Source organism: Zea mays, chromosome 9 (assembly GCF_902167145.1).
Source record: "Zea mays cultivar B73 chromosome 9, Zm-B73-REFERENCE-NAM-5.0, whole genome shotgun sequence".
NCBI classification, from domain to species: Eukaryota; Viridiplantae; Streptophyta; class Magnoliopsida; order Poales; family Poaceae; genus Zea; species Zea mays.
The window spans coordinates 136,060,183-136,084,934 of record NC_050104.1 but is presented as its reverse complement, the minus strand read 5'-3'; the positions used below and the strand labels follow the sequence as shown (position 1 = coordinate 136,084,934).

At 50.6% G+C, this 24,752-nt stretch overlaps 2 protein-coding genes across 12 annotated transcripts in view; both read right to left on the bottom strand.

Annotated features, from left to right (window-relative positions):
- Window positions 1-1,013: 1,013 nt before the first annotated feature.
- Window positions 1,014-3,664, bottom strand: LOC100280087 (putative cytochrome P450 superfamily protein). The gene is made up of 3 exons (NM_001153025.1): window positions 3,103-3,664; window positions 1,970-2,416; window positions 1,014-1,881 (listed from the first exon to the last, which is right to left on the bottom strand). The coding sequence occupies exons 1-3, from the start codon at window positions 3,556-3,558 to the stop codon at window positions 1,261-1,263; spliced, it is 1,524 nt and encodes a 507-aa protein (NP_001146497.1). The 5' UTR covers window positions 3,559-3,664; the 3' UTR covers window positions 1,014-1,260.
- Window positions 3,665-9,133: 5,469 nt separating this feature from the next.
- Window positions 9,134-24,752, bottom strand: part of LOC103639150 (uncharacterized) — a 32,486-nt gene continuing 16,867 nt past the window's right edge. For 7 of the 11 annotated variants that reach the window (XM_008661941.2, XM_020543945.2, XM_020543948.3 and 4 more), the window contains 5 exons: window positions 11,585-11,769; window positions 11,362-11,500; window positions 11,209-11,268; window positions 10,925-11,029; window positions 9,134-10,504 (listed from right to left, as the gene is read on the bottom strand). In XM_008661941.2, the coding sequence (XP_008660163.1) occupies window positions 10,391-10,504; window positions 10,925-11,029; window positions 11,209-11,268; window positions 11,362-11,500; window positions 11,585-11,769 (603 nt within the window). In that variant the 3' untranslated portion in view covers window positions 9,134-10,390. Of the gene's footprint in view, window positions 10,505-10,924; window positions 11,070-11,208; window positions 11,269-11,361; window positions 11,501-11,584; window positions 11,770-16,850; window positions 17,011-24,752 lie in introns of all 11 variants that reach the window. The other 4 variants (XR_004852794.1, XR_002264830.2, XR_004852793.1 and 1 more) reach the window with 4 other exon arrangements.

Genomic DNA, 24,752 nt, shown 5'->3' with positions numbered 1-24,752 from the left:
TGACATCATGGCAAGCATATGACATCAATGGGTACACATTCTACACTAAATCAAAAGACATGAAAAGTGTTGCACAAAATAGCGGTGTTCGTATCGATGCTTTTGACCTACAAGGACAGAAGACCACATATTTTGGATTCATAGAGGAAATATGGGAACTTGATTATGGCCCAAGCATGAAAATACCCTTATTTAAGTGCCAATGGGTACAACATCCCGTGGGGGTGATAGTGGATAACTACGGACTCACACTGGTAGACTTAAAGAAAGTAGGATATAAAGATGACCCATGGGTTCTCGCTGAATGTGTTGCACAAGTGTTCTATGTACTCGATCCAGCAGATGAGAAGATGCATGTAGTTATTTCTGGAAAGCAAAAAATTGTTGGAGTTGAGAATGTGGGAGACCAAGATGAGGAATACAATAAGTATGAAGAGATGTTCGTCTTTAACGGTCCAGAGAGAATCAAGCGTGTGGAAAAGAAAATTGATAAGAACTTAAAGCCATACATGCGGAAAAATGGTAGTTCATGAAAAATTGTATGAATCAAATTGTATTTGTTATCATGTATGATCGACTATGAATTGTGGTTGCCAATTAATTTAAAATCTCTCTAGTTATCTATGTGTGCTATTATAATTCATTTAAATTGTATTTGCATATTATTGTTAAAAATTAAATATTAATTCATTTAAATTGTATTTGCATATTTCTGTTAAAAATTAAAATTATTTTCATATTTAAATTGTATTTTCATATTTTTACAATCACAGGCGGTTTTTTCTTAGGGTCCGTTTGTGAAAAGGATAGAGCACCACAGGCGGTCCTAAACAAAAACCGTTTATGATACTATTACATCACAGGCGTACTGAACCGCCTGGGACATCACAGACGGTTTTCTAACCGAACCGCCTGTGATGTAAAAAGTCTACCGTTTGTATAGAGCCAAATTGTACTAGTGATACTAAGTTATGTGTAGTTTGGTGTAACTTGGCGCACGTGGGGCGGGTCCAGAGTGTAAGTATAGATTTATTACCCTTGGGACGCACTTTACTTTGGAAGTTGAAACTTTAGGTACATGATTATAGTACACTCTTCACTGTACTACTACACGTACGCACAGCACACTACAATGGGCAGCACCCATAACGAGACGTACAGATGACGTGTTTATTTAGCCAGCAAGCACATAGAGATACTGAGACAGAGATACAATAGGTCCCTCAGCTCGCGGCTGGCATGACGATGTACGTTGGCTAGCTAGGCGGGGACCGGGACGAACGGGGTTGCGCAAAGCATTAGTGGCGTGCGGCGGCAGACGCCGAGTCCAGGCACCTCCCCCATGTTGACCTCCTTGACGCCATCGGGCAGCGACGAGTCGAAGTGGTAGAGCAGGCCGACAAAGGCGAGCTCCATGCTGGCGAGGCCGTAGTTGAAGTCGGGGCACATCCTTCGGCCGGAGCCGAAGGGCAAGAACTCGTAGCTGCTGCCCGTGAAGTCTCGGGAGCCGTCCTCGAACCGCTCCGGCTTGAACTCGTCGGCGTCATTCCAGTACTTGGGGTCACGGCCGATGGCCCACGCGTTGATGATGACCCGTGACTTGGCTGGAATCGTGTACCCGTCCAGCTCGCACTCCTCGATGCTCTCCCGGGGCACCAGCAGCGGTGCCGGCGGATGCAGCCGCAGGGCCTCTTTGATCACCAGCTTCATGTACTGGAGGTTGCTCGCCTGTAGGTCGCCCTCTGTCACCACCGTCTTCCCACGGAACGCCTCCCTGATCAGCGCCTGCATCTTCTTCATCACTGGTGGGTTCCGCATCAGCTCCGACATCCCCCACTCCATGGCCGACCCCGACGTCCCCGTCCCGCCCGCGAACATGTCCTGCGCATATATGCACACGTGCGTACGTGTTGCCATTGAATATAATTAATGGAGATCGTGTAGGACTGAATAATATACTATATATTACCAGTATGATGGCCTTGATGATGCTGTTGGTAAGTTGGAAGCCGAAGCCGCCTTTCTCCTGCAGGCCGATGAGTACGTCGACGAGGTTCTCGTCGACGTCCTCGGCGGCGGCGCCGCCCATGATCTTTTCGTCGCGGATGCGCTTGCGCTCCTCGATAATTTCCTCGAGGATGGTGTCCACCGTCTTGTGGATCTCCTTGAGGCTGCGCGTCATGCCGGTGAGCTTGGCCAGGACTGTGGTCCACGCCGGGAACAAGTCCGGGATGTTGAAGCCGCTCGACAGGCCGACGACGGCCTTGGTAGCCGCCAGGAACTCCGCCGCGTTCTTCCGCTTCTTCCCGAATGCGGCCCGCGACACGACGCTGTTTGTGATGCTGTGGAACATCACGCTCAGGTTCACCGGCGTCGACGGGCCCGCCGCGCGGATCTCCTCCACCCGCAGCATCACCTGCGTACATGCATGCATGTTTGAACGTCATGCCTAGAGATGTCCAAACGGGCCGCCCGGCCCGGTCCGGCCCGGGCCCGGTGAAGCCCGGCCCGTTTTGGGCCCGGTCCGCTAGGCACGATTAAAAAACCGGGCTGGGCCGGCTAAGCACGCGGACACAATTTCTTGTCCGAGTCCGGCCCGCAACGGGCCTAAACGGGCCGGTCCGGCCCGTTTAGCACGAAAAAAGCGGGCCGAAAAGCGGGCTATGCGGGCCGAAAAGTGTGTTTTAGTGTAAAAAAAAGCGGGCTTAACGGGCTTAGAGCTAAACGGACCGTGCCGGGCTAGCCCACCGTGCCTAATTTCCTGTCCGAGCCCGGCCCGCTTATTCGTGCCGGGCCGGTCCGGGCCCGTATATAAGCGGGCCGTGCCAGGCTCGGACCGGGCCCAAAAAGCAGGCTTCGTGCCGGGCTCGCGGGCCTCGTGCTTATTGGACATCTATATCATGCCGGAGAAAACATCATCAGGTACCATCATTGTTCTGCTCTTTTCACCCGTACGTCTCTCCTGTTTCATTATTTTTAGATTTTTGCTTGCATTGTTTTTTGTTTAGAGTGTAGCCGCGTTTGGTCTCGTAGCAATAGCATCTCGTGATTGTCGAGGGCCGGAGGCCCGGAATCGTGATCTGACTTGTCGTCTATGCTCACCTCCTCCTCCCGGATGTGACGAAACGAGAGCACGCGCTTGGGGCTCAGGATCTCGGCGGCGCAGAGCTGGCGGAGCTTGCGCCAGTAGTCGCCGGAGGGGGCAAAGAGGATGTCGACCCACTCATAGCCGACGATCTCGCCGGCGAGGAGCTTGGGGCGTGTGGCGAAGTTGGTGTCGTGCGTCTTGAGCACGGCGCGCGCCGTCTCCTTGGAAGAGGCGACGACGAGCGGCGTCTGGCCGAGCTGCAGCATCATGAGCGGGCCGTGGACGTCCGCCAGATCCCGCAGCGCCCGGTGTGGAAGCACGTTCACGAGGTGGTGCATGCTGCCGATGACGGGCAGCTTCCAAGGCCCTGGCGGCAGCCGTGGCCTCGGCTTGAGGGCCATCTTCACCAGCTGCAGCAGTGCCACAGCAAGGACCGAGAGGAGGAGCGCCTGGTAGATGTACACGTCCATGGCTATCGTGTTATTCCTCCTGCACGTTAACTGCTCAAAGATAGACCTTAACTATATAGTTAGGCGCCTAGGCCACGCAGCCGGCTAGACCTTTGCTGCTGCTTTCTGTAGCAGTAGTCTTGCTTGCTTCGTGAGTTCAATCACTTGTGATGGCGGGATATATAGCACCAACGAGAGGGGGCAAGGGCCCATCATATTTCCAGGGGCGGACCCAGGATAAAATAAGAGTAGGAGCATATTTAAAGGGATAGGCACCAAAATACTAGAGCAGAGACATCTAAGCGACGCTGAACGAGAAATTTCATGATAAAAATTTAGACTCTACTACTTTCAAAAGAGAAATAAGCGAGGGCCTAAACCCTCACTCGGATCTATGTAGATTTGTCTCCCTTGCAAAACCAAGATTCAATAGGTTGAATCCAATGTATCAGGTCTACCCTCGTCGATCGGTTTATATCTACCAGCATCAATCTTTATGTACCACAGACTCATATATATATATATACAACAAAACACAATTTTTAATTCAAATAAAGAATAAAAAATAAGGTAAAACATTTTAAAAATACACATGTCGTTACAAAAATTACACTACATAAATTGCACAAAAGTGCAAAATTCTTATAGCCGACTACGACCGTATCCAAGAACGGTTTCTATTGTATGGGATGAAAATTGTCAAAAACATATACTTATTTCAGATATCATTTTTTGATCATTTTCTTTGGCTGTCAATCAATAGGATATAGAATCTGTTATACAAATTTGTATTCTTGTTTTTAGCATTTAGCTTGCAAAGATTCATAAAAAGTAAACCTCAAATCTATCATATATTTTTTTAACGATGGATATAAAATTGGGATACATATTCAGATATTTATTTACCTTTTTTGTTGTAGAGAGCAAATGATGCATAAAATAATTAATGCAAAATTTGCTTGATAACATAAAAAAGTAACAGCATCAAATTTCATACATATCTATTTTAAATGATTACATTTATTCAAACAATTTGGATATCCTCTTTCATCCTTTGTACCACATGGTCTTATTAAAGTGGCTGAAATACAAACTAGTTCTTGGATGGATGTGAAAGTTTAGTAGTTGAGATTCCACCTCGAATCCATATGAAAACGGAGGTACCTTAAAACCCTAAACCATACTCGAAGAATGAAAGTGTGAACAAAGGAGAAGACTTGAGAATTAGATATAAAAGTGTGTGAATGAAGCGAAGGTCCCTCCTCAATTTATAAGGTGAATTTAGTATTTTTGGATTTTTTTTGTTTTTATTTTTTTCCAAATTCAAATGGTTGGAAAATAAATGGACAAATCGCAGGTTGTCACATGGCCACAAGGCGGTCGGTACCAATCGCGTTCGGTCGGTAATGGTCGTGGTCCTAATGCGTCGATCGGTACCGACCGCATCCTCTCCAACATGGGTGGTATCCCCCAAGCCAACCAGTCGGCACCTAGGCGACCTGTCGGCTGTGCTACCTCCTGCTGCGCCCGATCGGATTAGTATTGGCTGCCTAGGTAGCCAAACCAGTGGTCCGTCTCACCCACCATTGCCACTGGTCTTAGGTTGATTTCAACTTTTCTAGGCTATATATACTGTCATGTCTGCTATTGACCAATCTGTACCGAACACCATCGATCTTTAATATTGGTATTAAATATGCTTAATTTAATCTTCTGATATGTCATGTACTTGATTTTTTGTAGATGGTCTCATATTGGTGTGTCGCGCATCCTAAATGTTTGGAGCATATGGTGAATAGGTGGTGTTCGAACGAGTGGGACGAGGCGCACAACGCTAACCGGGAACGACGTTTGCTAATGCAAGATCCCTCCCACCAAGGCAGCCTCAGACTCAACAAATACGCAGAAGCATAGGTACACGCTCTCTTTAATTTATTCTAACTTTCGATTAGTCATGATTTCTAATCATCTCATTGGTTTTCTCGCAGTTGGCGTCACATGGTGGCCAGCTTTTCTCCATCTTCTCCGCGTATGCTATGGCCACAAGGGCAAGGCGACGTCCGACGTCACCTACGACCCGGAGTACGAGCCCAAGTCATGCAGCAACTCTGCCGTCCACAGCCGCCTCACTGAGTACACCGCTATAGCAAAGGAGGTCCATGGGCTAGATTATGATCCAAGGATTGAGGGGCAAGAGGCATGGGTGGTACTGGATTACTGATGGGGCAATCTACTCGTCCTCCACTCCCACTCTCTCAGGTGCGAGCAAGGAGCACGAGCGCGAGCCCAACCATACAACCTCGGTAGGACAGTTCACAACATTGCATCCAGACACTCTAGATCATTCCTTACGTTTTCGTCGTTCATTGATTATTATATATCTTCTCTTTGCATTATCTTAACATTAGGGCAAAATATTATAGACTTAGCTAGAAGAAGAGAGGAGGCAACGTGAGGTGTTGGAGGCGAGGATGTTTCAGTACATGCAGAATCTTGGCACCGCATTGGGTTTTGCTCCACCACCTCCTTTGTTCCCTCCAGCTGACCATGCTCTCTACCCTACTCTTGTGAGTATCAAAATTTTAGTCCTTTATGATATATATTCATCTGGTCCCACAAATGCAATCTCTTCACTATGCAAGACAATCGACAGCATCAAATAATACTCATGGATCGTCTAGCCCATCGTCGTACCAGTCCAACCGCCCACCTCGCTGATGATCACTTAGTGGTGATTGCGAGACTTATGCAGTTTCAAACTTGTGATACTTATGTTTGTGTGGGTCCGATAATACTTATGTTTGTGAAACTTGGTCTGAACTTGTGAGATTTGTAGTCTTTGTGATACTTATGTTTGTGGTAGTACTTATGTTTCTGAAAAAACTTATGAGATTTGTGGTTTTTGTGAGATGTGGTCTGTATGATGTATGTGATGATTCTATGAATTCTGTGATGTATATATGATGATTATGTGATATATGTTTTGTTTGTTTGGATGGAATAATAAAAACAAATAAAAGGAGGGGTTTCTGGTCACTTTGCCGAGTATTACACTTGACAAAGAGAGTCTTGGTTGAGTGCAATGACCATAGCACTCGGCAAAGAAAACACACCTGGAAACTGGTAAAGCTTCTTTACCGAGTGTTGCAGTTCTGGCACTCGACAAAAAAAACTCCCTTTTGTCGAGTGCCTCCCAGCGCACTTGACAAAGAGGCTGGCAAAGGGGCCCACTGGTGATCCCTTTGTCGAGTGCAAGGCAGTCAGGCACTCGGCAAAGAAGCTCCCTTTGCCGAGTGCCAGCTTGCGGGTCTCGGTACAGAGGCTGTCGTGGGGGCCCATTGAAGCCTTCTTTGCCAAGTGCTAGGCCAGCGGACACTCGACAAATCTCCCTCTTTGTCAAGTGCTATCGAGGAACTCGGCAAAGTCTTTGTCACTGTCGTTTGCCGTCGTCACGGCGAATTTTCTTTGCCGAGCACCAGGTGGTACTTGGCCCCGACATAGTGCTCTCAACAAAGAAATCGTTGTTGATGTACAGTTTACTGCGTCCTCTTTCTAAATGTCACACTCGGCAATTTTTAGGTTTTATCGAATGCTTCGGCACTCAGCAAAACAGTATGTTCCAGTAGTGCTCATACTAATGTTGGAGACATCCTGATATTCTAGTCTAGGGCATGGTTTGATGACCTAGATTGTATGACGATATACAGTTGTGAACTAGCTTGTAGGGGATAACGTTCGCTGCATATCAGCATATTTGTGCTGCTTCCGCCGCAACGCGCTAGCTTCTGATAATAATAGTCATAATTGTGAGATAGTGACGTGGCACTACGCGCTAGCTTCTGATAATAATAATAATAATAATTTGTGAGGTAGTAACGTTAACACATTGGCTCTACGCGCTTGCTGCTAGCTTCTTATCCGTCCATCCTCTCAACCGGCTGAAAATAATAGGGTGTTTGATTTGAGTATTAAGTTAGTCCATGTCTTGTTTTATTTTTTTATATAATGGAATGGAATATAATGGAATGGAACGATCTATCACCACTTTATTTATCATAGTTAGTTAGTACTAACATGAGAAATAATAACATTCAGTCAAATTTGAGGAATGGGCTCATAGGGGGTGTTTGGTTTAAGTAATCACTTCATCCAAGATGGGGTGGTAAGAGTCTATTTCTTAAATTTGGTGAGATGACTACATTTATCAAGTTGGTACTAGCTAATTGACTATGAGGAATGGAGTGGTGACGAATCAACTCATTCCAATTTCACGAATCAAACAAAAAAGTAAGGAGTAAGAAGATGATAGACTAGTTTATACTTTAAACCAAACTCTAATAATACACCACCCCATCTTGAATAAAATGATTACTCAAATCAAACATCTCAAATTACAGCCGAGTCCGACGACTAATCACGCCGCCGGTCGTAGCTCTAATTATTTGATTCTAACAGTGCAATAGCTGTATGGGCATATGGCTGACAAAACAACGATAGGATTCGGTATGTCGACGCCCGATTGGTTAGGGGCGGAGAAGATATATCGGGTGCATGCAAACGTGCCCACCTATGCATGCAGGCATGCAGCATGCGTCTTCTGCTCCACACACATTTTGTCGACAAGGTGCTTCATCTATCAGTATCAGCTGCCCTCCATCGATCACAAATGGTGCGTTTGGTTGCCTGTATCTGCGCGTGCTTAGCTACTGTTTGGTTGCTGTGAGCCAGGCTATGCGCGTGTGAGTTCTGTGTTTGGTTTGCTGCATGCATATTTGGATCCAGGCTTGCACGATCCTTAAAGCACTCTGGGTCAGGCTCACCAGATATGAGCAGATTGGTCGCATCGGCGGAGCCAGGCTTCAGCGTAGACCCAGACTTCAATTTCAAACATTTGGGTTATATATGAGATTCCAAGTGTTGTGCCAATTCTCAATATATGGGCGTACTAACGTATAAGCATCTCCAACAACTATTATGTAAAAAGGTTCTTAAATTTTAATTTAAAGAGTTATTAGAAGAAGAAAAACAAGTATCCAATGGTACACTAAACAATATTGCTAAATTTAATAAGTTACTATTTTATCATTTTTTGTCCCCATATTTAGCAAGTCAAGAGGGTTTCCCCAAAGTATTATTTTTATTAATAAGCTCTGGGTTACTATGTGGAAAAGAATCTTGCTCGTGTTAGACTTTTTTTATTTCTACAGTTTGCAACATTTCCTAGAAAGCGTCCAATCAAACAATTTAGATCATATTTGAAATCGATGAATCATAGAGATGTGTCTGTTTTGTACGCATATTTTAGAACTCTATATGCAGATTTCATAAATATATGCGCAGGTTTCAAAACCATTGCAAGAACAACATCAAGTTTGATTGGAAAAACATAAAACTTTCTATAACGTGAGGGAGAGGAGTTTCAGCAGGCATAATTTATAATATTTGGTAACTAAAAATAAAGACTACATGAGAGTACAGATATTTTTACTCCCTATTATTATGTAGCAACTCCTTACATCTGTCTTTAGAGAGATTTTTTTACAAAACTACTAGAGATGTTCCAAGGAACTGAGCATAGCATAGTCCACCAGTGTCATCAGGTTAAATTCTCCTTTTTTTCCCCTAGGTCAATATGGATTACAATATCAAGTACTGGAGATGCTCTAAGGAACTGAGCATAGCATATAGGTCAATATGGATTACAATATCAAGTAGAACAAATCATTAGGAAATCATTTGCCTTGCACAATATGTCAAACAATATTAAAGTAAAAAAATTACAGAAATCTGTATTAACCTCCACCCACCCAAAAATGGGCAAGGCAATCAGCCTTTTCGCTGCGGTTTTAAATCAGCTGTTCTGACTGCTGTAACTGTAATTCATAGAGACAAAATACCGTAGAAAGAAAAAGAGAAGCCATCGCTTCGGATTAGCTACCGTTTTATCTTCGTACCGCTCAGCCAATGAGATCGCGCATAAGCAGGCAGAGGATGCAGAACTGCACAAAGTATTGTTGGCTATATAAGCCAACTTGATAAGCATGAAACCCCAACCAAGTGCAGTAATTCAGTTCAGAAATATTTAACAGCCGACGAGTTAGGCGGTGTTTGGTTCCGAGACAGACAACAGCAATGTTAATAGCATCCGAGACCAGCGCTAACTGGTACAGTGAAAGAGATATCGCTATTTGTTTGATTGGATGTGCTAATGGCTTTCACTCCCTTGATTGCGGAACCAAACACAAACAACGGCACCTGATATCGCCGTGAATGGAATGCAGCACAAATCGTTCGAAACAAACACATTTTTTGATGTGCTCTCTGCGGCGTCAAAGAAGCACTCTAGAAGGCCACCAGGCAGCATTTCTGCCTGTTGAACGAGTTTTGTATGAGCAGTTCAGTCAGTACCAGAGAAACGGAGGATCAACAATCCATACTAGCAGAGTGGGGCCTTCCGTTCACAAAACGGAAAGTCAAAGAACAAAGATTTAAGATCACTTTTGGTAGAACTCCAAAGGTCCTCAGCTCCATTTGTGAAAAGAGTGGTTGGGGCCAGGATCTCTGTGGTATCCGTGCTTCACAGATGGTGACCATTGCACTCAAAACTGCATAGGGCAACTGCAAGCCAGGATAGCCGTCCTGTCCAGATGCATGATGCATGGCCCAGAGCAGAGGCAGCAACCATGTGTATGTATACTATTCCATTCCATTCTATTCCGCTCCACCTGAACCATCAATTCTCTTTGATATGGATGTCTGGCAGATGAGCATAGCTTTTTTTTTCCAACTGCACCGCCTCCAACTATTGCTGCTTTGTGCCAGGGCACTTCTCCCAATATATTTATAACCTAAGCTACATGAAGTAGCTTAGCGTTGTCTTTTTCCTTGATCCGCCTTCTCCATAGAGATCATTCCATTGCACAAGCTCGCTCATGTTACTGGAATCCGAGGGAACACTTGCACACACCTACAAGAAAGTCACCCCATATTGTGTGAGCAATTTACCAGCTCAAATGGGCAAATTACAAACACTGTACAAAATTCCATATCCCATTCGCCTCAAATGTAAACAATGAACCATTTGAACATTGGTAGCAGGAATAAAAGGAGGTTTAAATCTTTAATGTGGTTAGTTAGGTTATGCGTTCCTTAAAAAAAACTATAGCAGTAATTCTATTTTTATATAAAAAAAACGATCATGTGGTCCATCCCTCCGCACAACTTCAGGAAACTAAATACTTTTCTCCACAAATACATAATATCATTCTAGATTAGGTACAATTAACATGTAAAGTTTACATCATAATAAAGAATTTCAACAGATATAAGAAGCACAAACTAGTGTGTCGAAATAAAAGACAAAGTTAATACTTATACAAGATCATACCTGTTCATGCGCATGTATGAAATCACTTGTTCTTAATGCACGGACATCATTGCTAGTGTGTGACGGAGGCAATGATCTATTTTCTGCTTCTGCTGAAGCTCTCTCCTGCATGTGAGCAAATCCACTTGAAACTCAATTGCAATTCCTATTAAACAAAGAATACATCCATGTATATCAAATGTAACCAGTATCAAAATAATTCTGTTCCATTTTCAAGAACTGATGATATTAGAACCCCAAGGAGTACAGCCCACAGGGGAAACACTCAAGAGATTAAAACAAACCTTCTTTTCCTTTTCAAGAATCTCCCTAATAGGACGGTGTGCAGCAGTAACACACAGATTCTGAAAATAATCACAGCCAAGAGGTTAACAACAATCATTATTTGATTGTAAAAACAAGTACCATAAAAAATTCTAGCATCGGTAGTATCATACCTTGAGATCACTGCCTGAGTACCCTTCTGTCAGGTTAGCTATAGTTTCTAGATCAACGTCGTCTGCCAAATCTTCCTTGGCTAGTATTACACTAAGAATTTTTCTCCTATTTGATGCATCTGGCAAATTCACCATCAACCTAAAGAAATCATTGCCCCATAAGACTGAGGTCAAAAAACCATTGACAGATGTTGTATTAGGCTATAAACAAACGATAAATCACCTCCTTGGAAGCCGCCTAACAACAGCCTCATCAAGATCAAATGGCCTGTTAGTTGCAGCAAGTACTAATACACGTTCTTTCTCCCTTGTTCTCAGACCATCCCAGTTCACCATAAACTCATTTTTCATCTTCCGCATGGCTTCATGTTCTCCAGGGTTCTCCCGCCTTCCCAACATGCCATCAACCTAAAAACAAGGGCAGGATAAATGAGCAGGAAAGCCTCCCACCTCCTCGGCTGCCAGGCTCTCCACATTGGACGTTCAAAGTCCCAGAGGTGGAGTAAGTCTGGCCATGTCTCTTCGTCGGGCGGGTCCAGTCTAGCTCCTCTTTCCTATAAAGAAGCTTTGACATCCAGTTCTCTGCGTGGCATCTCTTCTACCCGCATCTCCTCTCCCTCGGCATCGAGTGCAAGAGCCTCAAGTGCGGTGAAGGTTGGCCCCCACGCACCTTCACAGGTTCGAGCAGCCCGGCGATGTCGCGACTGGACAAGGACGGTTGGCAGGTGGTTGAACGTAGGAGGAAGTTTCGCAGTGTTGAATTTTCCTCGTTGAGGGTCCCCTGTGGATCTCTGAGGGAAGTGCTACAACTGTTTCTCCTCCCATCTTGCTGCAGCCTGTCGTCGCTCCACCAGGTGTTTCAAGTGTCTCAGGCTGCCAGCTGCCTTTCCTTCCTTGAAGATCAAAAGGAGGACGTGTGGCAGCGTCTGGGAAGAAGGGAAGGGAGAGTTTCGGTGTGGCAGCGTCTCTCTATGAAGAAGGAAGCCCTCCCCCCGGTGGGTGCTAGTTCCGGTCCCCATTCCAAAGGATCGGTGTGGTGAAGGATATCTCCTCAGGAGGTTGTTACTGGAGAGACCCCCATTGCGGAACCCCGAAGATGATAATCATGGGGGGTTTCGCTTCAAGAGGAAGAGGAAGCGATCCATGCGGGGAAGAGGCGTAGGGGAGCCTTGCTCTAGCTCAAGACAGGCTTCCCTGGACCCTTCTGTTGATGCTGCCCCTCCCCGGATTTGCAGGTTCGTTGTGGAGATGCTGCGTCCAGCCGGCCTGTGAACCACTCATGCGTTTTGGACTTCTACTGCTATGGCAAGAGAAGAGGTGGCATTTCGACGAGCTCTGTTTGTCACATTGGTTGGGACTAGACCGTTGATTCCTGGTATGTTGGTAATGGAAGAAGTGGTGCGAGTTTTTTACCTTCATTTGGACTCATTGACGATCCACCAAACCAAACCAGAAGATTTCCTTTTGATTTTACCTGATGAAGATTCAGCTACAAGGGTTTTCAATGATGGAAAGATGCTCAGAGGACCTCATTTTAATCTTCTATTCAAACGTTAGTCGAGGTTCACACATCCGGACACTGAGATGTTGAAATTAGAGGTATTCCTGAGCATGCTTGGTTCCGTTCAACGGCAGAGCACATCTTGCATGAATCTTGCTGGATTTCTGACTTGCATCCGGACACTGAGAGTGTGAGGGATTTCTCATCCTTCAAGGTGCGGGCATGGTGTTTTGATCCAGAAAGGCTGCATAGTGACATGGACCTTCATATTATTGAGCCAGATCTTGACATGCAACAAAAGAGATGCCTAACATACAAGATTTCCATCAGGTTTTTCCCGGCGAATTTGCAGTCATCATCCATGGTTTCTCAACCTCCCCTCCCTCCGGCTTCTGACGGAGGGCCTGATGCTAATGAAGATCGCAATAAGCCTGACCAGCAGCCTCGACGTCCAGGAGGCTCCCAGGATCCGCGGCGACCTGTTCATCTCCGCCTGGGTCCACAGGGTCCGAGGGGGCGCGGGCTAAGCATGCGCCTAGGGCTCTGGACTCGACGCCTAAGTGCGTCACGGTAGACGAGAACTGTGGGGAGCGCTTGGCGCATTCATGTCACCCGACGGCTTATTCCTCAGAGCGCGTGGAGTATCTTGTGGCTGATGCACAGATTTCGTGTATTCCCGAGGAAGGTGTGGACATCCACCAGAGTAATATTATGAAGGCAGCTACAGGCGCATGTGATATTAATGACCCTGCTAGGGCATTGTCTCTCCATGATGGACCGCCGGGGCTCAATCAGGCTGACCTTGCCCCAGCGTAACTCAACTGCTGGGCCGCCGTCATTCCCTGGGGGCTGAGCTCGCCTCATCATGACTCCCTAAATGCATGTCTCGCCCCAGCCCCCCACTGGGCCATCTGAGATGGGGATCACCTCCACATCTATGCATGATGAAGTGAGATTGAAGACCGACAAAACCACCAGTTCAAATGCCAGCACTGAAAGTTTACTCAAGAAAACGTTCATTAGGTTTTCAACAGCAACAAGATGATCAAGATGATGGTCTAGCTACGGATGACGAATTGGCATCTATGGACCAACATAATTCAGCTCCTTCCTCCCCCATCTTGGGCTCTGGCGTTGTAGCAGCCTTGACTGTACCGCCGAAGCCTATTGATGCTTCTCTGATTTCAGGACACCAGGGGACTGATAACGAAGTGCCTATCCAACACCTGAACATACACGAGACGTAGTAGCAGCCTTGGCTGTTCCGCCTGTGTCTGTTGATGCCATTCTGTTTCCAGACCACCTGGAGACTGAGGAAGAAGTGCCCATTCAACACCTGAACACCCAAGTGGAACTATCCTCACAAAATGAGTCAACAAAGGATGCTTTCTTCAGCAAGATCAGTACAAGACCAACTGGACTGCTGCCTGTTCCAAAGACCAATAAGCTGGCCACCAGTAAGCAGTCTAAAAACTCACCATCTTGCCCCACTATGACTGCGCCAAGGAAGAGACGACGAGTTGCTGGAATAGGAGTTATTCAATATGCATGACATGAGCAGTAGGGCCACCAGAAAGGCCATGAAAGCACTTCGGATTATCTCGGATTCGGAGGGGGTTAGTCAAGAGGCTTTGGAGTATTATGTGAATCTGCTTAAACACCCTCTGTCTCAATGCCATGTGGATGCTCTCTCTGCCCTGTTTGGCTGGAATACTCCAGCAGACTTAGTGCCCAGTAGAGCTCCTTCCCCTCCCCCCTATTCTGGTAACCACCGTGTATTATGTTTTAATGGATCCGTCAAAAATATTGTTCTAGAATGTGAGAGGGCTGAATTCCTCTGTTCGACAAGCTCCGTTAGAGCTTTAGTTGATTCTTCTCGGGCTGAAGTGGTTTGTCTTCAGGAGACCAAAATGCAAATTGTCCCCAGAAGCACTATCCTCTCTATGCTTGGTTCAGAGTTCAGTGAATCAGTTTTTCTTCCATCGGCTGGTGCAAGTGGAGGCATCCTTGTGGCATGGAAGCAACACCTGAGATATTCAGGACAAAACAGGATTGCTAATCATAGCATCTCCAATCAGTTCTGTAAGGATGGGGATGTGATTGGTGGCTGACTTGTGTGTATGGTCCCCAAGGCGACAATGGAAAAATCATGTTCCTTCAAGAACTCAGAAATATCCAAGCTGCATGTCCTGGGCATTGGCTCGTTTTAGAAGACTGATTGATGATCTGGCTCTCAAAGAGATTACTTTACATGGACGCAAATTCGCGTGGTCCAATCAACAAGATGAGCCTGTCCTGGTCAAGCTGGATCATGTTTTCTGCTTGGTGGACTGGGAAAATCTTTTCCCCAATGTTCTTCTCCAGAGCGCTGCACCCCAAGACTCTGATCATTGTCCTTTGGTTTTGGGCCTTAAGGATAATAAGTCTGGCAGAAGGCGCTTCAATTTTGAATCCTTTTGGACTAAATTAGATGGCTTCCAAGAAACGGTCCAAACTGCATGGGATTCTGTTCAAGCTGTTGTATGCCATGCCCCTTCCTAACTCTTGATATGAAGCTAAAAGAGACTGCACCAAGGCTGCAGGCATGGAGTGAAAAGGAGGTGAGTCATGTGAGAACTCAATTAGCTTTGGCCAAGGAACCTTTGCACAGGTTGGAGATTGCACAGGATGATAGAGCTCTAAACCTGGCTGAATTATGGCTAAAAACCCGACTGAAGAAACACTCTGTTGTTGTCATCCTTCAAGCGTACCATGGCAAGGTTGAGATCAAAGAATTTCATGGCTCAAAGACGGAGATGCTAACACAAACTTTTTTTCATCTGTATGCTCGCCATAGAAAAAGAAAAAAAAATTGTTGCAAAATTGGTAGGCGGAGACCATATTCTATTCTAACAAGTCATGAGGACAAGGCGACTGTTGTGGACCGGTTTTATTCTAATCTCATTGGGAAATGTATGGACAGAGACGGGCATTGATCTAGAAGCGCTTGGATTGCACAGACATAATTTATCTGTTTTGGATGCTCCTGTCTCTGATCAAGAGGTGTGGGAAACTATCAAAGAATTACCTCCAAATAAGGACCCTGGGCCTAATGGTTTCACAGGTCTCTTCTATAAAGCTTGCTGGTCTGCTATTAAAACTGACGTTATGGCTGCGGTTTCAGCGGTATGGGGCAGAAAATAAAGTAATCTTGGTCACCTTAACACAGCCTATATCGCCATGATCCCAAAAAAGGAGGGAGCGGATGAAGTAAAGGATTTTCGACCGATCAGTCTTGTGCGCAACTTTGCTAAACTGATTACCCTCCTAGCCAATAGGTTGGCTAAAACTCTGAAGGAGTTGGTGTCACCAAATCAGAGCACATTTATTCAAGGGAGATTCATCCAGGACAATTTCATGTTGGTGCAGCAAACTTCAAGACTTCTATACCAACAAAATAAAGCCCAGATCCTTCTCAAACTAGACATCACCATAGCCTTTGACTTGGTCTCCTGGCCTTTTCTAATTGAGGTAATGACACAGCTGGGTTTTGGGCAAACCTGGAAGGATATAGTTTGCGGGTTGTTGGACTCCTCCACACAAGTGCTGCTTTATGGTTTCTCGGGACAGCCTATGCCTATTAAGCATCAAAGAGGGCTGTGTCAGGGAGACCCCCTCTCGCCGATGCTTTTCATTCTTGTTATGGACGTTCTTGGTGTTCTGTTCACTAAGGCTGAGGAGGTGGGTTTGTTACAGCAGCTATCAGTAAAAAAAAGCTCAATCGGATCTCTATGTATGCTGACGATGTGGCTCTTTTCCTTCATCCAATGATACAACTGCAGCTGATATTTCTCTCACCCTGGATATCTTACATCTCTTTGGAGACGCTTCCGTCCTTCATAATAATGTGAACAAATCAAATGTCTACCCTATCCGGTGTTCAGAGGAATCCTTGCTAGCGGTTCAGAACATCCTACCATGTGAGATATCTGACTTTCCATGTCGTTACCTGGGGCTCCCTTTATCTCTTCACAAGTTGACTAGACAGCAGCACCAGCCCCTTGTTGATAAGATTGCAGATCAACTCCCAAGTTGAAAGGCTGACTTAATGACAAGGGCAGGAAGGAAAGTTCAAGTGCAACATATCCTTACAAGCATGATTATCTATCCTGCAATGGCAATTGACATTCCTCAATGGGTTTTAGATGCTATTGAGAAAATAAGAAAAGGTTTTGTTAGAACTGTATTAGGGTTTATGTGGTCTCCCTGGTACATTTACCGTTTCACCCTTCTGCCTGTAATGGGCCAGGCCCAACTCAGTCTATTAATATACAGGCCCACCCTAGTGTAGGGTTAGGGTTTCACTTCTATCATGGTATCAGCGTTAGGTTAGTTTCTGCCTTGCCAACCACCGCCACCGGCTCCTGGTCTCTCCCCTGCGTGCCAGTCGCCGCCGGCGGCTCCTGGCCGAGCGGCTTCTCCTCTGGCCGGCCCTCTCCTTTCCTCTCCCTCTCTCTTCACTGCCAGCCGCCGCCGGCGGCTCCTCCACTGGCCGAGCGGCTGCTCCTCTGGCCAGCCATCTCCACTCTGTCGGTCGGACCGTTGGCTTCCTCCCGCTGGCGGCCGGTGGGATCCGTTGACTGACGGACGGACGATCGGCTTCCTCCCGTTGGCGGCCGCGCCTCAGCCCCTCTCCGACCCCAGCTCATCTCTCGTCGACGGTCTCCTCCTCGTGCACGTGCGCGCTTGGCTGCTGGTCGCGTCCGACCCCAGCCACGTCGGGGCACTGCTCCTCCCGTGGCCGGCCACCGTGCACCGCAGCTCCAGGCACCGGCAGCCGCACGTGCACAGGCACCTCCGCCACCCCGTGCTGTGCCGCAGACCGCATCGCCGCCTCATCGCTGACGACCGCTGGGCTGCTGGTCCACCGCCCTGCGACGCTCCCCGTCTCAACAGCATAGTCGTCGCTCCCTCGCCCTCGACGGCCATGGATCCCCTCCACGCCGTCCTGCCGGACGCCAGCGTAGCCGCGCCCCTGGCCGCCGCCGGCGCCGACGCGCGCCTGGCTGCGCCCCACACCGCCAGCCTCTCCTCGCCCAGCGCCGCCGCCGTCATTGCTGCAGCCAGCGCCCGCGCCGCCGTCCTCATCACCTCCGGTCTGGGCCTACCATGCTACCCGGCGTGCACCGGTGTCCTCACCGGTCTCCTATCGCCGACCCGTCTCCCCAGACTCCCGGCCCCCTGGGTTCTCCACCACTCGGCCGCTCGTCGCCGATGCCACCTGGGCTTCCCCGCCACCCTCCACCGACTCCACGCTGGCATCCACCATCGCCGCCATGCAGGCTGCCCTGGCCGCCTCGCAGGAGCGCGAGCGCGCCGCGTCCCGCGCCCTGGAACAGGAGCGCGCCCTGGCCGCCACTCTGACCACTCAGATGGCCACTACGTAGCGTCTCGTCATCGGTCCTCCTCCGATCGACCAGGAGACACCCTCGCCCACCCCAGAGGCTCCCCCCGCCTCTGGTCTCGATGCTGACCACATCGTCGCTCTCCACGCCCAGGCGACCGGACTACAGAACATCCGGTCCCTCGTGTCCGTCGTTCTGGACCCGGCGTCCTCCCACTACCCTCGCTTGAGGGGGCAGGTCCTTCTCACCTTGCGGCGCTACGCCCTTGACGACCACGTCCTCGACGACGTCGCCACCCCGCCGTCCCGGGCCTGGTCCCTGATGGACTCCGTGGTCCTCTCCTGGCTCCACGGAACCATCACCGTCGAGCTCCAGGACATCATCCGCGACCAGGCGGACACGGGTCGTCAGGCGTGGCTCGCCCTCGAAGAACAGTTCCTCGGGAACCGGGACGCTCGCGCCCTGCACCTCGACGCCCAGTTCCACCTGTTCTCTCAGGGGGACCTCTCTGTGGATGAGTACTGCCGCCAGATGAAGGGCATGGCGGACTCTCTCCACGACCTCGGCGAGCCTGTCGCCGACCGGACCTTGGTGTTGAACCTTCTGCGTGGCCTCAGCCCCCGCTATGGCCACCTGAAGGCTCTCATCAAGAGGACCGTTCCCTTTCCCACATTCCATGCCGTCAGGAACGAGCTTCTCCTCGAGGAGCTCACCATGGCGTCTGAGGCCACTGCTCCGGCTCCGGCGCTCTACAGCGCTCCTCCCGGTGGTCAAGCACCTTCAGGGGGCCAGGTCCCTCGCCCTCCGTCGACCGGGGCCCCTACCCGCCCCACACCTGCCGTCCCTGCGGCCCCTCGTCAGGCGTCCGCCACCGACGGCAGTCGTCGTTCCCGCAAGGGCGGCCGTGGGGGTGGTGGCTCCTCTCGTGGTGGCCCCCCGGCCGGGGTGGCGGCCAGGCGTGGCCGTCACTCTATAACCCCTGGACCGGGACCATCGCCATGTGGCCGGGTCAGGCCCCACGTGCCTCCCGTCCCCCGGCGCCGGCCCTTCTGACCACGCCTCCCTACGGCGTGCCTGCATCGCATCCGGCTCCGCCCCTACTCCTGCCCCCGGGGACCCCCACGACGACTTGGTCCCCACTGTCTGGAGGCTGGGACAACGCCTCCCTCGCTGCCGCTTTCAGCACCATGGAGATGACCCCCCCCCTTCCTCCGACTGGGTGATCGATTCTGGTGCCTCCTACCACACCACTCCCACTACAGGCACGCTCTCCCGCTCCCATCCCCCTCATTCCTATCATCCTTCATCGATCGTCGTTGGGAACGGTTCCACTCTGCCCGTCACCTCTGTTCTCCCTGGACCGTTCTACCTCAACGACGTTCTCGTAGCCCCCCACATCACTCATAATCTTCTTTATGTTCGTCGTTTTACCACTGACAACTCTTGTTCCATCGAATTTGACCCCTCTGGTTTCTCTGTGAAGGATCTGGCCACCAGGACTCCCCTCGCCCGCTGTGACAGCTCGGGGCCCCTCTACACGCTCTGGCCATCCACCTCCGGCGCGACTTCGCCTTCTGCCCTGGTCTCCACCACCTCCTCCACCACTTGGCATTGTCGTCTCGGACATCCCGGACCTGACGTCATGACCAAGATTACCAGTAGCCTAGATTCTTCATGTAGTAGGGGACATTTTGAGGGCCTCTGTCATGCTTGTCAGTTAGGCCGGCATACCCGTCTCCCATTCACCACTTCCTATTCTTGGGCTGAGCAGGCTTTTGACCTGGTTCATTGTGATCTCTGGACCTCTCTTGTACTCAGTCTTTCTGGTTATAAATACTATTTGGTCATTTTGGATGATTTTTCTCATTTTCTTTGGACTTTCCCTCTTAGATTGAAGTCTGACACGTTCACTACCCTCACACACTTCTTCACCTGGGTCTCCACCCAGTTTCACCGCCCAGTCCGTGCCCTGCAGTGTGACAACGGCCGCGAGTTCGACAATCACGCCTCCCGCTCTTTCTTTCTCACTCATGGCATCCAGTTGTCTCTCTCGTTCCCTTACACCTCTGCCCAAAACGGTCGGGCCGAACGCATGGTTCGCACCACCACCAATATGATCTGTTGTCTTCTCTTCCAGGCGTCTCTCCCTGCCAGCTACTGGGCAGAGGCCCTGCACACCGCCACCCACCTTCTCAACCGTCTTCCCTCCAAGGCGGTGAGCCACCCTACTCCCTACTTCGCACTTTACGGCACAGCCCCCACCTACGACCACCTTCGCGTGTTCGGCTGTGCCTGCTACCCTAACACTTCTGCTACTGCCCCTCATAAGCTTTCTCCTCGCTCCACTCGCTGCTTCTTCCTTGGCTACTCTTCTGACCACAAGGGGTATCGGTGTCTGGACCTCGCCTCCCACCGCATCATCATCTCTCGTCACGTCGTCTTCGACGAGGATGTGTTTCCCCTTGCTGGCACCTCCCCACCCACCGATCTCGACTTCCTCCTCGAGTCTGATCCGGTCTCCCCCTCCTCCCAGGCGCCCCGCTTGGCGCCGTTACCCGCACCCCGTGCGGCCTCGACGCAGCGGCTCGCGCCACGCGCGGCCCCGTCGGTCACGCCTGCGCCACGCGCGGCCCCGTCGACGCCCACGGCTCGCTTCGCCGACCCCGCGCTCGTCTACCGCCGCCGCCGCCACGTCACTACCTCGGCACCTGCCGACCCGGGCCCGTCGACGAGCCCGGTGCGCTTCGCCGACCCCGCCGTCGTCTATCACCGCCGCGAGTCGACCACGCCCGCGGCCTCCGACGTCCAGGCAGACCGCCCCGAGCCACCAGTGTACCACCCGGTCGCCATCCACCGCGACCCCGGGCACGTCCACCCGATGGTGACCCGGCGCGCCGCCGGTGTTCTTCGACCTGTCGACCGACTGATCTTGGCAGCTGACATGACTACCACTCCACCGGACGCCTCTCTGGTCCCCTCCTCCGTTCGTACCGCTCTCGCCGACCCACACTGGCGACGCGCTATGGAGGAGGAGTACGCGGCCCTCCTGGCCAATCACACCTGGGACCTGGTGCCGTGTCCACCAGGCACCAACGTGGTCACCGACAAGTGGCTATTTCGCCACAAGCTCACCTCGGACGGCTCCCTCGACCGCTACAAGGCCCGTTGGGTCCTTCGGGGCTTCACCCAACGCCCCGGAGTGGACTACGACGAGACCTTCAGCCCCGTCGTCAAGTTCGCCACTGTTCGCACCGTCCTCTCACTCGCCCTCTCTCGGGACTGGGTGATCCATCAGCTCGACGTCAAGAATGCCTTCCTCCACGGCACTCTGACGGAGACTGTCTACTGCAGCCAGCCCACCGGCTTCGTCGACAAAGCCCGTCCGGATCTGGTCTGCCGGCTGAACCGCTCCCTCTACGGCCTCAAGCAGGCGCCGCAGGCCTGGTACAGTCGCTTCGCTTCCTACTTGGCCTCAATCGGCTTCGTCGAGGCCAAGTCGGACACGTCCCTCTTCATCTACCGCCGCGGCGACAACACCGTCTTCCTTCTGCTCTACGTCGACGACATTGTGCTCATGGCATCCACCACCGACCTCCTACAACGCACGATCCTCGCCCTGCAGCGAAAGTTCGCGATGAAGGACCTGGGGCCCCTCCACCACTTCCTCGGCATCACCGCCGAGCACCGGTCCCAGGGTCTCTTCCTCCATCAGCGCCAGTACGCCATCGACACACTGGAGCGGGTTGGCGTGTCCGACTGCAAGCCCTGCTCCACGCCTGTCGACACTCAGGCGAAGCTCTCAGAGGACGACGGGCCCCCGGTCACCGATGCGACGTCCTACCGGAGCCTGACCGGCGCGCTCCAGTACCTCACCTTCTCCGGGCCTGACATCGCCTACGCCGTCTAGCAGGTGTGCCTGCATATGCACACCCCGCGGGAGCCTCATCTCACCGCTCTCAAGCGGATCCTGCGCTACCTCCGCGGCTCCCTCGACTACGGCCTCCTACTCCGACCATCCCCGACGTCGGAACTCGTGGTCTATACCAATGCCGACTGGCTGGCTGTCCAGACACGCGCCGATCCACCTCCGGTTACGCCGTGTTCCTGGGCGCCAACCTCGTCTCCTGGGCCGCTAAGCGGCAGCCCGTCGTCTCTCGCTCCAGTGCTGAGGCAGAGTACCGCGTCGTGGCCAACGGCGTGGCAGAGGCCTCCTGGCTGCGACAGCTCCTCCACGAGCTCCACAGTCCCCTCCAGCGCGCCACCCTCGTCTACTGCGACAACGTCAGCGCAGTCTACCTCTCCACCAATCCCGTGCAGCATCAGCGCACGAAGCACGTGGAGATCGACCTGCACTTCGTCCGCGAGCGTGTCGCCGCCGGTGACGTTCGGGTTCTCAGCGTCCCCACCACGCTGCAGTTCGCCGACATCTTCACCAAGGGGTTACCGTCGAGTGTATTTTTAGACTTTCGCTCCAGTCTCAACATCTGTACAGGATAGAGTTGCGACTGCGGGGGGGTGTTAGAACTGTATTAGGGTTTATGGGGTCTCCCTGGTACATTTACCGTTTCACCCTTCTGCCTGTAATGGGCCAGGCCCAACTCAGTCTATTAATATACAGGCCCACCCTAGTGTAGGGTTAGGGTTTCACTTCTATCAGGTTTCCTTTGGAGAGGTCGCAAAAATGCTAGAGGTGGACACTGCCTGGTGGCATGGGGCAAAGTTTGCCGTCCCCTGCAGCTGGGTGGCTTGGGAATCTCTAGCCTCCCTGAGCTCTGTTGGGCTCTCCGCATGCGATGGATTTGGCTACAAAAAAACTGACTCAAACGACCTTGGGCAGATCTCCCAATCCAGGTACCAGGCAAGGCTCGAGCTTTTTTTTTGCAGTTCTGATCTCTGGAAAGATAGATTGTTGCATGGAGAAAAAATTGCAGATCTTGTTCCTAGACTTTTTGGTGCAATCCCAAAGCGATTGGTCAATACCAGGACGGTTCAGGATGTCATTCTAAGTAGGAGATGGGTCTCTGATATTAAGGGAGCTCTCTCAGTTGCTGTGCTCATGGAATATCTTCATCTCTGGGAGCTGCTATCAAGTTTTGAACTGCAGCCTAGCATTGAAGATAAACATCTTTTCAGCCTAGCTTCAGATGGCAAATATTCGGCCAAATCTGCTTACTGAGGCCTCTTCCTTGGCTCAAGCTCTTTTGCATATTATAAGGTGTGGAAATCTTGGGCCCCGCCCAAATGTCGGTTTTTCATTTGGCTAGTTACTCATAAAAGATGCTGGACAGCGGATAGGCTTGCAAAAAGGGGGTTGGATCACCCAGAAAAATGTCTTCTGTGTGACCACTGACCAAGAGGCTGAAACTATGGATCATCTCCTTGTGACCTGTGTCTTTGCAAGAGAATTCTGGTATCTTTTGCTGAGACAGTTTGGGTTACACTCTCTAGCCCCGCAGATGGCTTGCTTCCTCCTTCCTAGGCTGGTGGGAAGAGGCTACAGGAGCAGTGAATGGACCTATCAAAAAGGGTATGAACTCTCATTTTGGGTGCTTGGGCGATTTGGAATCACCGAAATAGATGTGTTTTTTATGGTTGGAATTCCAATATTTCTTTAACCCTTCGCTGGGCAAATGAGGAGAGGCACCGGTGGAAAATAGCGGGGGCAAAAGGCCTTTCTTATCTGGCAGCCCCCTTAGCTGAGTCCTAGGGACCTTTTTCCCTGGTAGTATGCGTGTGTCAGGGCCTAAGGAGGCCCACGGAGGGGCTGTGGTAGCAGCAGTCATAGGCCCTCCAAGGGGGATTAGATAAGTGTTAGAATAGGAACCCATACCCTAAACAGGGGTTGGGAGTGATATTAATAGAGTGAGTAACTGGGCCAGGCCCATTACACAGGGGTATAACGGTCATTACAAGGGGAATAACACAAACCCTAGACGGGTAGTCTAACACCCCCCCGCAGTCACAACTCTATCCTGTACAGATGTTGAGACTGGATCGGAAGTCGAAAAAGACACTCGACGGTAACCCCTTGGTGAAGATGTCGGCGAACTGAAGCGTGGTGGGGACGCTGAGAACGCGGACGTCACCGGCAGCGACACGCTCGCGGACGAAGTGCAGGTCGATCTCCACATGCTTCGTGCGTTGATGCTGCACGGGGTTGGTGGAGAGGTAGACCGCGCTGACGTTGTCGCAGTAGACGAGGGTGGCGCGCTGGAGGGGACTGTGGAGCTCGTGGAGGAGCTGGCGCAGCCAGGAGGCCTCGGCCACGCCGTTGGCCACGGCACGGTACTCGGCCTCAGCGCTGGAGCGAGAGACGACGGGCTGCCTCTTGGCGGCCCAAGAGACGAGGTTGGCGCCCAGGAAGACGGCGTAGCCGGAGGTGGACCGGCGCGTGTCGGGACAGCCAGCCCAGTCAGCGTCGGTGTAGACCACGAGCTCCGACGTCGGGGATGGGCGGAGTAGGAGGCCGTAGTCGAGGGAGCCGCGGAGGTAGCGTAGAATCCGCT

What these genes read in the sequence shown, in the direction of transcription:
- LOC100280087 (NM_001153025.1), bottom strand. Translation starts at nt 3,558, where the DNA reads ATGGACGTGTACATCTACCAGGCGCTCCTCCTCTCGGTCCTTGCTGTG. An exon ending in GTCACATCCGGGAGGAGGAG is followed by an intron (nt 2,417 to 3,102) that starts GTGAGCATAGAC and finishes GCATGTACGCAG; the next exon opens with GTGATGCTGCGGGTGGAGGA. An exon ending in TCATCAAGGCCATCATACTG is followed by an intron (nt 1,882 to 1,969) that starts GTAATATATAGT and finishes ATATATGCGCAG; the next exon opens with GACATGTTCGCGGGCGGGAC.